The sequence below is a fragment of the Anneissia japonica genome, unplaced genomic scaffold (genome assembly GCF_011630105.1).
Source record: "Anneissia japonica isolate Jap-2015-1 unplaced genomic scaffold, ASM1163010v1 scaffold2392_len1475705_cov187, whole genome shotgun sequence".
In the NCBI taxonomy this organism is placed as follows: domain Eukaryota; kingdom Metazoa; phylum Echinodermata; class Crinoidea; order Comatulida; family Comatulidae; genus Anneissia; species Anneissia japonica.
In genome coordinates this window covers 686,388-699,223 of record NW_022751777.1, presented here as the reverse complement: position 1 = coordinate 699,223, position 12,836 = coordinate 686,388, and the positions used below count along the sequence as shown (strand labels likewise).

At 35.8% G+C, this 12,836-nt stretch overlaps 1 protein-coding gene across 1 annotated transcript in view; it reads left to right on the top strand.

The window, feature by feature from the left end:
* The window catches only part of LOC117121830, a 31,237-nt gene extending 18,672 nt beyond the window's left edge, over window positions 1–12,565 (top strand). Inside the window, exons 5-11 of the mRNA XM_033267198.1 lie at window positions 2,580–2,734; window positions 4,546–4,684; window positions 6,230–6,303; window positions 6,841–6,970; window positions 7,709–7,816; window positions 9,376–9,512; window positions 10,626–12,565. Coding sequence (XP_033123089.1) covers window positions 2,580–2,734; window positions 4,546–4,684; window positions 6,230–6,303; window positions 6,841–6,970; window positions 7,709–7,816; window positions 9,376–9,512; window positions 10,626–11,183 — 1,301 coding nt within the window. The 3' untranslated portion in view covers window positions 11,184–12,565. The remainder of the gene's footprint in view (window positions 1–2,579; window positions 2,735–4,545; window positions 4,685–6,229; window positions 6,304–6,840; window positions 6,971–7,708; window positions 7,817–9,375; window positions 9,513–10,625) is intronic.
* Window positions 12,566–12,836: the final 271 nt, after the last annotated feature.

Below are 12,836 nucleotides of genomic sequence, written 5' to 3'. Positions count from 1 at the left end.
CCCCTATGTTAGGTAAATTTACACCGACGCCACTACTGAACTGACTGCTGCTCTACTATAGTAAATTCCGGTGTAGCACTAATTTAAAAGGCCTGGCTACTCTTTTAAAAATTCATTAATAATTATAATATTTTAAAGTGGAGTAGGCACAGGCCTAGCTAAAATTTTCCCGGAAAATCGGTGGCAGATTTGCAGAATTCATAACTTTTTGCTATTGGTTATGGATATACTGTAGTCATTAAACTCATGAAGGTCTATGATTCGGCAAAATATATGCGGAAAACGGCCCTTATTTTCCAACATGCCCGGACAGATGATTTCTATTTCAGGCACGGAGGATACCTGTCAACTGTATAGCAGTATATGGCCTAGGCCTATGTGTTGAATTCAATGGCCAAGTAGCAGTGGGTATTACATGAATGCTGATGTTGTTACCCACCATCTGGCAAATCCTGGTGCTGCCACTGGTCCCTGTCATGTGAAGGCTTGCAAAGTTAAATAAATGATATTTTTCTATTTTCATTTCTTGATAGTTGGGAAGATGTAGAAAATTCATGTATTTATATTAAGGACGAAAAAGTGAAGCAAATCTTCAGTGTGAAAGCAAGTAATGTGCTTGGTGATTCTGAGATGGTGAACACTACATTTAACAGTAAGTGCAATTTTGTGTGTTATAGTTTTATTTCAACAAAAACAGTGGTAACGTGTATTCCATTATTTGCAACACACTGTAAGCCCTGCAGGGAAAATAAGCCATTCTGTATGGCAGTGATATGTTGGAGTAGAATAGCTTGGTGACTTAAAGCTTGCCTTCCAATCTCAGGGTTGCGGATTAAATTCCTGTTAAGCCGGGTCACTGCATCTGATGGTCGTCGGCCAACGCGATTGTTTTTAACATGGGGCGGAGTTGGATTTGTCAGCTGTGTCACACGGTGTGCGAGTGCCTGGCTTCAGTGAGGAATTGCAGCATGTTATTTTGGACATATGGCCAGGAAAATTTGCCCCGTCCCTGTAAGGGACATTAGACCCCACTTCGGGGAATCTCTGACACTAAACTCCCTTCAGAACACCATTTGGAATAAATGCGCTCCGTGAATAAACATCACCATTCCCCTTAACGGCTGAACAAAACTATGAAAGCAACACCTTTCTGTTTTTAATATTTTATTTCTAGAATTACATTATTGCTAACCTGAGATGAACTATATCATAATGTAATACAATATTGTACAATTTTGTGTTGTGGTCTAAATTTCAAGTAAAAGGGGAATTAAGCGCTATCGGTTAGCAAGTTGAGCGCGTTTCTATCATCAAACAATCACACATACGCGTTTAGAATTTCCATTTTCTTATTGGCCAGTGATTCGATCATCATATTTTTGGTATCCGGATTGGGATTTTCTCGTATGGACTCACGGCAGCTAACGGTTAGCAGGATCCGGATCCTGCTAACCGTTAGCAGCCGTGTGAGAACATAGCCTATGAAAACATGAAAATTATTATGTCAGTGTGGTTTTTCTGTGAAATAAATTGCCACGCTATACAATATAATCAATCTCAACACATTCAAAAGATTCTACTCCAGTAGAATTTCATTTTTTCTGACTTGGTTGGGATCAATATGTCTTCATGATCATAAAATTACTTATTTGAATGGAATTTTTTTGTTGTAATTCCACATTTACAGTGATATTCAGGGGCGTTTATTTGAGTATATATTATTTTAGTATTTTTTACATTATTTTGATACTCTTTTTATACTAGGCATCAATTTTAAGATGCATAATTTAGATAAAGTGTACTAAAAAATTTTCATAATATTTTAATATTTTAAATGCCTTTTAAATTATGCTTGTTTTACTACTGATTTTTAACTTTAGATTTATTTTATTAAGTATTTGTTTTTTTGTCAAAAGGCCCACTTTTCAGTGATTTAATTAGTTCACATTTAGGGTGTTCCTGTTTTATTTTTTTTTGTTCTTGTTGTTCTTGTTCCTTGTGCTGTTTGTGTTCTTGTAAATTGTAATGTTTTTGAGACAAATGAAATGAAATGAAGATGTAATACTTTCTGATTTGTGCATGGGAATAATTTTACCTTTTCCGCTCTTTTGTTTTAACACTAAGCAAATTATGTTCCTCTTTTTCCTGACTCTAGCATTGTGTCCTTTTCCTCTGGTTCTGGCACTAGGGAAAGATCGTACCCACTTATCTCTCAAATTCTTCCATAGCAGCAGATTGGGTTAAAATACTGAAAATGACCATTAAGATTTCATTGGAATTGGGATTTAGTTTGACATTCTCATTTTTCACACATGTCCTCCCTCTGAAAAAGAAACCAACCTATATCCCCTGCACTGGCATGAAACGTGACCTTTGCATCATTCTGGCACGGTAAAGCCAGGCTCTCACAACGAATCCAACACCGCTCCAATCAATGCGATGCACTCTGAAATGATTGCCATTAAAAACGGTCTGTTGCGCGTGCGTCGTTGCATTGCGATCTCTGTAGAATCACATCAGCCTTCAACCATTGGGCATAGTGAGTGATATTCTGTTTCATATCAATTTTTTTTTTTCAGTTACAATTCCTCCTCCTGTTGTCTTTGGAACATTTTTCAATAATGAAACTATGTTATATGTTAACTGGACCATATCGAATCCAAAACTAAGTCACTTTATACGCCTACTTTGGTACAGAGATACTTTTCCAAAACCTGAAAATTGGACTGAAAAGGTAAATACGATGCAAAACTTATTTTATATCATACAAATATGGAGATAATGATGCTAAGTGATGCTAACATCAACATAGGGGTCGCAGGTTTTCTCCTGCATGTCCAGAAATTGGCAGATAACTTTTGTGAGCAAGCTGCCATTAATCCGGCTGATTTGCATGTTTTAGTACTGTATCAGTCAGTTCATTCCTTGTGGCGATGTGCATCACTGCGAACAGAAAATAAAATGTTATTAATGGTTCATTAATTCCTTTTTGAAATGGTCTCTTCCAACTTGAGACTCCTGTTCTGTTTTAGGTCTTCATTCTATTGTGACTTATTCTTATTAACACGTCAAGTGTGAGTTATCTCGTCCGTTTTTGCTTGGGTTGTTATATGTTCAAAGGGTGCCCCCACTTGTGCCGCTTGAGTGTACTACCGGCAACATAACACAAATAACATACATACGTCATCTGTATGTTATCGTCTAGGTGTATCGTCCCCAACCTACCAGCCGTTGAGTCTGTGGTTCTACAATATATAACAAAGGAGTTATAAATGTTAGAATGTTACACTGATTTTGACGAGTATACTCATCTGTGGCCCCCTCAGCTACACCCTCTGTGCGAGGATACTCGTCGCTGGCAGCCAACGTGTTCAATTCAATTAAATTTTCAACTCAATTTATTGCTTCAATACGCCATCAAGGGCCATTATCTGCTAACAAATGTGACACAGTACATAGCAATAAAAATTACAAGATAAAATTCAATGAGAAGATGGGTTAGAAGGAGTCTGAAAAGGAGACTTAGGGCGTGTTTCTGCTGAATAATGCCAAAAACACATGTTTTTCATAAATGGTTAAATTTCCTTCTGAACGCGTTTCTAGTGAAAAGTGCAACTAATAAAAAAAAAACGGTAATGCGAGCATTGGCAGGTGGGTGGAGCTTAAATGACAGTCACCAACGGAAGTTGAAGCTGACCTTACTTCTTGCTAACTACAGCGCATGCTGCGAAAGAAGTAAACAACACACCACGAAAGTATAAAAAAAGTATGGTATGATCTTCAAGCATGTCATCCTATTATTTTAATTTTTTCTTCGCCCCGAAGAGGTCAATTTTGGTCACTGATGGGTCATGACTAACACGGTATTGCGTTGCAGCTGAAAAGTGTACCACAAAACACGCGAACGTGAACCCTATAACGAATGCGTGTAAAAACGCGCATTTTTAGAACGCATTCCTAACTGTGTTTTTGTTTTGTGGCCCGTTTATACTGGGGAAATCTTTCCGAGGGTGTAGAATGTGTTTCAGGTTTCAAAAGTCGCGATATTAATCTAATTAAATATGGTATGATACGTAGAATGTGTAGATGAGTCTGAAATTATTTTATAAAAAAGATATTCGATCTAGTTCAGTAAGTTAACTTCACACATTGGGAGTATACCATAAATTTAACATGTGTATTCCATGGCAGAGAGTATGAGATTTGAATAAAAGGGCAAGATTAAGGTGTTTGAGGATGGACAATTTACAGATACAGGACTTGTAAAGAGGGATGATTTGGGAATGCCATTTTAAGTTGTGAGAGATGATAATTCTAAGGTTTCTACAAATTCAATTTGGGATTGGTGGAGACAAATTGGTAGTGATTGAGTTGAGATTTGCCAAACCATATATTTAAGACCTTGCATTTGTGAGCTGGGGCTTCAGGATTTTGCCGACAAGGCCTGTGCCCCCTTAGACTCCCCCGGCATCACCACCATCGCAATTAAATGTATATGCATTATTATTTTAACTGATTGATAAAATGTTTGTTTTGATTACTTAGGGCATTTTATTTATGAAATTGTATGAAATAGAAGTGGGTGCTGGATACAGTGAATATGAGATTAAAGTAGCCGTTACTCATAAAGAATCTGATCAAGTCGTCTGGTCTAAACCGTTGTTAGTTTTAAAGCATGAGACAAGTAAGTTTTATCACAAATTTATTTTTATTTAATTATTTTGTTTTTGGATTGTTTAAGATTTATATGAAACACTAAATTTTTCCCTCTGTCTTTAAGATTCAGTCATACACAATATTGACCATCATGAATAAATGTACTTTGAATTTTGAACTTCATTCCCTCGGGAGTATTTCTGGTTATGCGTGTAATTCAGCAATACCAATTTCTTTCCAAACATTTATCTGCTAGGTAGGGCCCATTTACACTGCAGGAAGAGAAGCAGATGTAGGTAAAGTGTCTTAACTAAGGACACAACAGCGTGGTAGGAATTGGTCTCCAACCCACAATTGAAAAATATATCACCAAAGGAATTATTACCAAGTGGTGGCTCCAGGGGCTTCAACAAGTCCTATTAAAGTGGTCCAGACCAAGAGGCTTGCATTGGTCAGGATCTTGGTGTAAATGTCAAGGGAGAATTTTAAAAAATTGTTTAGGATGGTAAAAAAAATTGTGTGTTTAGGCCATAATTTTAGAAACTCCATTCCATTTTTGATCATAAAATTAACATCAGGTAACATCCGATCAATGGCTCTTTGCTTGTCAAAAGGAGAGAGATTGTCTCCTCTGATCCCCTGCTCTTCCCCCTTCCCCCACTGTTAAGGGCTGATTATACTTTCAACAATGGATAACGCTAAAAAGCAATGAACAATTGCTTTTTAGCTTTTTATCGTTATCCATTGTTGCAAGTATAAACAGGCCTTTATCATCTAACAATAAGTATAACTTTAAAGTGTATAAGTAGATAAGTCATGATGATGACATATGTCTTTCGATTTACTCACCATTACATGAGCATTGCATCAAACACCAAAGGACTCACCATTTTTTTTATAAGAATACATTTTATAAGAACCATGAGGTGGAAATTGCTTAAAATTTTAGAGCAAAATATGAACAAATTGAGGTTAAAAATGTCAAATAAGGTTTAAAAAAAAAATAGAAAAACCAACAAATCATATATACACCTACACCTTATTTGCAGTTGGTGTGACTATGTAATGGCCTCTATAATACATAAGGCTTACAGTAATATACTAGGCTCCTGCTGTACAACAAATTGTTCTAATTTATTATTATTATTAAATAGTTAGTAAATATTGTTTGCATTATCTCAATCATGGTTTACTTTGAATATCAATGCACCAGCAAACATCTCAAGGGTGATATTTGGCTTTAGCAAAATAAAAAAAATAGCCTCCTTCCATCATCACTTTTCCAGCCTAGATAGGGTGATAAGCTATATTTTTTATAGGACCTAATCAATGCTTTGTTATGAGGGTTACAAAACTCAAGCAAGCATCCGGACAGAGCAAAATAATTAAGCTAAAAAACTAAATAATAATTAAATTTGAAATTGAGCTCTGTAGTATTGGAGGATTACCTTTTGAATGTGTCTTTGGTCATTTCGAAATTTTAAAAAATAGCTGAATAGTTCTTGATTTATGATTAAAATATGTTGTCATCTCTGAATATTCTTTAAGATTCATTTATTTTTCTTTTTTACAGGACCGAAGGGCAATGTGTCTGGTAACTGCAGATGGAGTCAAGAACAGAGTAATCACATGATATGCAGTTGGGACGTAAGTTAGACACCAACAAATTGACAAGAATTATAGAAATATAGATTTAGTTTAAAAAACAACCAATAGGGAGTTCACGATCCCTAACAGTGGTGTAAGAATGAAGTTCTATTTTTTGTGTTGCTTTTGTGTGCCACTGTACACAGTGGTGACCTTAAAAATTTGCTGGAAGGGGGTGCGACAAGGCGCCTGCAGCAGGGTCTCGGTGTTAAAAAATCTGTGGTAAGGTTCATGGACAGAGTTTTTATGGTTTAGTAATAGGCCAAACTTATGCTTCTAGACCACAGTATTAGGGATTGGCAGAAAAAATATCGTTATTTGGATTAGCAAATTGATGTATTTAGTAGGATGACCTCTTCATGGCATCACACGACGGGTTCCCCAGGCCTGTCTGATGTGGCTCCAGGCCTGTCCAACAGGAGAAATTGCTTTCTCTGACAATTGCTGGAGCTGCCATTTGCTGTGCATTCTTTGTAAATAGACGTTTTTTTTTAGTGCATTTTCTTACATGTGTTGAAAAAATTTGTTTTCTTCCAGGCACTTCCTATAGATCAGCATAATGGTAGACTTCGTGGGTACCATGTATCTGTATTTAGAAAAGATGGAAAGAATAAGAACGTGAGAGAAGCAAATATCAGCAACGAAGTATTAAATGCTGAATTTGAAGGTAAAATAATGATATGAACTGCTTGACTACCTCCACTTCCATACACTTTTTTTCATCTCCTTCTTTTCAAGTATATATGTATATATGTGAACTGCTTGACTACCTCCACTTCTATACACTTTTTTTCATCTCCTTTTTTTCAAGTATATATATATATATATATATATATTTGTGCTGTCAAATTGGTTCATATAGAAAATAAAATAAGAGAAGTTTTCACACTAGCATGATTCGATAATGATTTAAAAAAATAATTTCACAAATTGAATCAAATGGCATTGTATCATGAGAAAATGGTAAAATCATTTTTACCTCTACGATTTTATCGTTTCCCCATGATTATGATATCATTTGGTTTGATTTGTGAAAGTATATTTTTATCGTATACATGATAAATCGTTATCTAAATGTGAAAACTTCTCTTACTTCTTTTATTTTCTATATGAACAATTGCTTTGTAGCTTTTTATCGTTAATCATGACCGTCATAGTGTAAACATGCTTTAAGGTAGGGGTGGACTTTGCCTGAGGTGGGATACATGTACAGATAAGAATGGAACTATGATACATGTACAGATAAGAATGCATCTTCTGTAACATGTTCTGATCTTTGTAGGTGCTGCATTTGTTTCCACATGTCTTCAGGGACCAAATTCAAATTTTCTCTTGAATTTGAACAAGAAAAATATATAAAGCTTGCATTTTAAATTTATATTTTAACATTTAATCATGTTCATAGGACTACCAATGAAGTATAATTACACAGTAAACATCAATGCATACAATTCTGCTGGCTCTACAACCATACTCTCATTATCAGTTGGTCGCCAACATCCGGGCGGTTTGGGTAGGTTATCATTTCATTTCATTTCTTTAGGCACGAGTGCTAAGGATATGCCAATAGGTGAAATTAATCAGTGTCCTACGTGGCATATATCCATTTAACAACAGGGGACTTAATGGACCAGTTCACCAGGGTAGCCTCCTACTATTCTCGAAGGATGTAATAGGTTCTTTAAAGTGGACACAAACCAAATGCGTACACTGGGCCTACGGTTTAAAGTCCTTATCCGAGAATACTTGTTCCACCACCGGAACCATTGGCGAGTGAGCCGTTCAAACCAGTGCCAATATTAGAGCTGAAGGTTACGGTGCCCCTGACTTAACCGCTCATGTTCATTCTGTAAACTTTCGGACCAACTCTATTGAGGGGCCACTTCGCATTTCCTCTTCATAATATTGCACAAAAAATAGTAGTATCAGCCACCGCCAGACTTTAACCAATTTTAACACTTTTCCGAAGCTCGTTGAGTGCACCTATGTGATTAGATTGACAATTAGTGAATACTACAAGAACTATAAACATTTTAGCTTTACAATGGTACCAAATACTTTAGTGTAATAACAATCTGTGGCCCGTAACAGTAAAATGAAAATTACTCACTTTTGGAAGTTTACACAACGAAGCTGAGATAATCGCGATTTCTAGAAAGTAAATCAATACTGCTCTACGCTAAATGTAAACAAACAAATAGTGAATACTTACGGTCCAGACTGAATGCAGTGTTCAGATTGTTAGTACATGTCGGTAATTACCCCATCTATCGGATTCCATAAAAAAAACCTGAAACACGCGTGATCTCCGTGTTTGGCGGTCAAGCGTTACGTTACCAAACACGGAGATCTCCATGTTTGGCGGGCAGAGTGTTAATAAAGAGATACCTCTCTGGACAACCATATGCTTAGAAATCTTCAATCATCTCTCTATGCGTATAACCATGGAGGAATATAATATATGTATATTTCCTCCATGGTATAACCTGCTGTTAATGTTCAATTGACATGTGGTTAATGAGTAAATTCTCACCATTTTCATTTTATATAATTGCGCCAAAACATTAAATTTAAAGAACAACTTCAATAAAGAGATACCATATCTGGACCATCATACTGTATATGCTTAGAAATCTCTACCCATCTCTCTATGCATGTACTGTGCGATTGAAGGTGAACTGACATGTGTTTAATGAGCTAATCCTGATTGGTATCAGTCTACACACAGACCAAGGAAAGTATAAATAACTGCACAAACATATTTTTACTGTTTCCTCTTTATAATAAAAAATAACTTTAATAAAGAGATATCTGTACTACTATATTATGTACTTTAAATCATCTCTCTATGCATGTAACCTGCAATTTAAGTTCAAGTGACATGCGGTAAATGAGCTATTCTTGATTGGTATATCGGCCTACACACAGACAAGGAAAGAATTATTATTTATACATCTGTTAATTGATGATGAAAATATGTTATTTTTTTATTCTAATTTCCAATTACTGTATAATAATGAATACTGTCTGTGGATGTACAAAGTTAGAAGATTTTATTTTTACTTTCATCAGCTCTTGGTTATATTGTCTCGATTGTATGTACTTCCATCCTGATGCTGTTCCTTATCACACTATTGTTGGTGCGATGCATAAAGAAGGCTGACTTTATGAAACCTTTACCAGAACCAAAATACTTTTACTCGAGCGAGGTTTGTGTTGTTAATTTAATAATTTTTTAAAATTCAAATTCAGTGTAAAATTACCAATAATAGTACAAAGCAATATCTAAAATCTATATGTCATGATTTTTAAACATAATTCTTATTGAAACTCGGGGTCACTAGGCCTATGTTTGTTTTTTGTTTTTGTTTTTTTTTTCTAGTTTTCTTTAAGAGTGATTACAGATAGAATAAGCATATGGGTTACCAATATACTACTGGGAAACTAATGTACATTATCCATTGGAAAATAATAACCCACCCATATATTTAAACAATTTTAAACTTAAAATTGTAAACTCATATGATAGGCATTCTCCATCTTGCATACACTTATTAAATTTATTAAATTTAGTTAAATTGAATTGATTTTTTTTTCATCTTACGATGAAATGTATTTTACATTTATGTATTCTAACAACAATTATTATAAAAAAAAACCATCAAAATCACTATATATTTTGTCTTTTTTCATTTTGGGCCACCAAAACATTGGTCTTTGGCCTCTAATTACAATCTCTCTAATTAAACACCACCAACCACCACAGTTTTTCTACTTAGAGAGAAATTAAGAAATGATAAATTATATGGTAGGATGAATATTCCAAGTGTTTTAGATTTAATGTACAGTACCGCTATATGCTGTCAGCCCTATTGATTCTTAAAACATTTCTTGGTAGCCAGATTAATTTCTGCGGTTGTTGTACCCAAATCTACATTACACTGCCCTAGAGCGCCCTCAATTTTAAAATATGGAGTACACATCATCTTTGTATGCAGTGGCAGATCCAGGGGTTTTAGGGGGTTTGATCGAATCACCCTCTGGGAAGAAACGTTAAAATAAAAAATACTACTGGGTCCTGCCTAGGCATAAGTAGGCTTAACCTAAACTAGCCTTCAATTTTTGCAGTTTTTTGGAAACATTTTGAATCCCCCTCCTTCAAATCCTGGATCTGCCTCTGATATGTGCATCATTTTGATATTCATGTAAAAACATAGTTATGGAAAATATTGCATTGAAATCAATATTTTTGGTGGTAGTGATTAATTTGATTGGAATATTCATAATTTATAAAATGTTTTATATATTTTAACTCATTGCAGTGGGGGACACTAGGCTGTGCTGAAAAACACCATTCTGAGGTTGAGACATTTAATGAGTTGAAAAGCAGGAATATGGCAAACGAGAAAGGGGATCAGTCAGAGCGAACAGTTATGTTGCCTCAGAAAGGCTTTGAAGTGAACGAGGATTCTTGCGTAGCAGATGATCAGCAAACAAAACCAGTGATGGAAGTCACAAACTTGACATATCTGATATTAGGTCGGAAGCAGGAACAGCAAAATAATAACATTTCCCACCCTGATCTGAATGAAGACGATCTTCAAAAAATGAACTCCTCAGAGGAAAACTCGGATGATACAAATGTTTGTTACCTTCGTCTGCGCAATGGAAACCTGTTAACACAAGTCCAAAACCATGATAATGCCTCTGAGGTAATGCCAGATGATCCTAATTCACTCTCTATTAATCCCCTCCCCATTACTGTCAGTCCTGTCCAGAACTCAGAAGAAGCATATGACAGTATGTTATCGTCTGAGGGCTATGTATCTGGAAGTGGTACCAGCTGTCTAACTGCATATACACAACTGTCTACAAATTAAGGCTACGTTTAGACTTGGAGATAAGCCAGGTTCGAGTTAAGTTAAGACTTTACTTTGCCGGGCATTCAGACTAGCGGGTTTAGTCAGGCAAAAATTTGCATAATAATGAACCTAACCAGGAAACATGTTTCAAAACATTGCTCGCGAAACGTACGCTCACTCACAGCATACGTAATTGAATGCTGATTGGTCATTTTGTCACCCGAAATCAATGCAAGACCCCCCGCAACGATTAAAGCCCGGCTTCGAAAAGTTAAAGACGGTGGCGCGCCATGCCTAGTTACTATAGGAACACAGCCCGTCTTGAGAATAGCCACCTAGTTCAGACTGGCAGGTGGATAAACCCGGTGAGTTGAGCCAGGTTTATCCACCTAGTCTGAACTAGGCCTAATATGATTTGCAATATTTATAGATTAATAGTAATATTTTATGTGTTTGCCTATAGCCTGATAAGCTTATCTCACAGTGCTTTCCAAAATTACATATTTTATTTTTAGATTTTCCTTGCAATTTGAGACCATCATAGTCTTTTAAAAACATGATTTAAATTTGCAACTGGCACTGTTGTCACAATCTTTGTATAGAAACTGAGTAATTTGTGAATTTAATAGAATATCATGTAATATATCAGGGGTAGACATAATAACAAGTCAGAGGACCAAACTAAATTTTTCATTGCTTTAACACTAATAGCCACAAGCAATTGTAAGTTGAAAATTTTGATGTTTCCAGTGTGCTTGCAGAAACCTTCATACTCTATACAACTTTTGGTCAGTTTTACTGTTTATTTTACAGACGTTTGGCAACAAGCGGTAACAACAAGGGGTTTTTTGCCAAAGCGGGTAGGTGGGCACCCTTTAATATCACAATATCCCCTGTGTTATAGTGAATTAAGCATTCTTCACAGGGTTCACAAATTCACTAGGGAGCTTAGAACGTAATGACGTCAACTAAAAGTCATTTGCGCATGCGAAAACGTTAAGGTCACCTTGTCAAATAGATTCTGGAATGCAATTTGGCCAAATCTACGTATGCAGAGAACGTAGGACGCCAGGTGTGACGGTCACGCATGAGTGAGTCCGTCCTAGCATCGTGTCTTCGCACAAATCGAAAGCTCCCTACTATGTGTTTTGCTGGAACAAAAATATTTTTTTGTATGATAAGGCACGTTCACGTAAACTTTTGTGATAACGTTATCATGATCTATACATCATGATAACTTTAGCATGTTAGAGAAAACCATTCATAAACATAGAAACCACATCATGATCTGTTTATGGTAATGATGCAGTGTTGCATAAAAAACTACCAAGAAGCAAAACCAGTGAGGTTGTCTCAAACGTCAGACCGTTTAATAAACTGAATGCTGATTGCTTGGAATTCGATCTCATGAATTAATTTATCATATTATTGTTAATCATGATGATTCAAGATGCTCCAGTAGATCACAATGCTGATTATGCTGAGCACATTATTTGATTCTGGTAGGTTCACATGCTTGTGGTCCCCTGGATCATGATAAACTCTGAATGTGAACCCAGCTATGGACTTAGACAAAATTGTGTTCCTGATAACACAAGATTATATTTTATTTTTTAATATTTTTTTTATTATAAACTCTGAATGTGAACCCAGCTATGGACTTAGACAAAA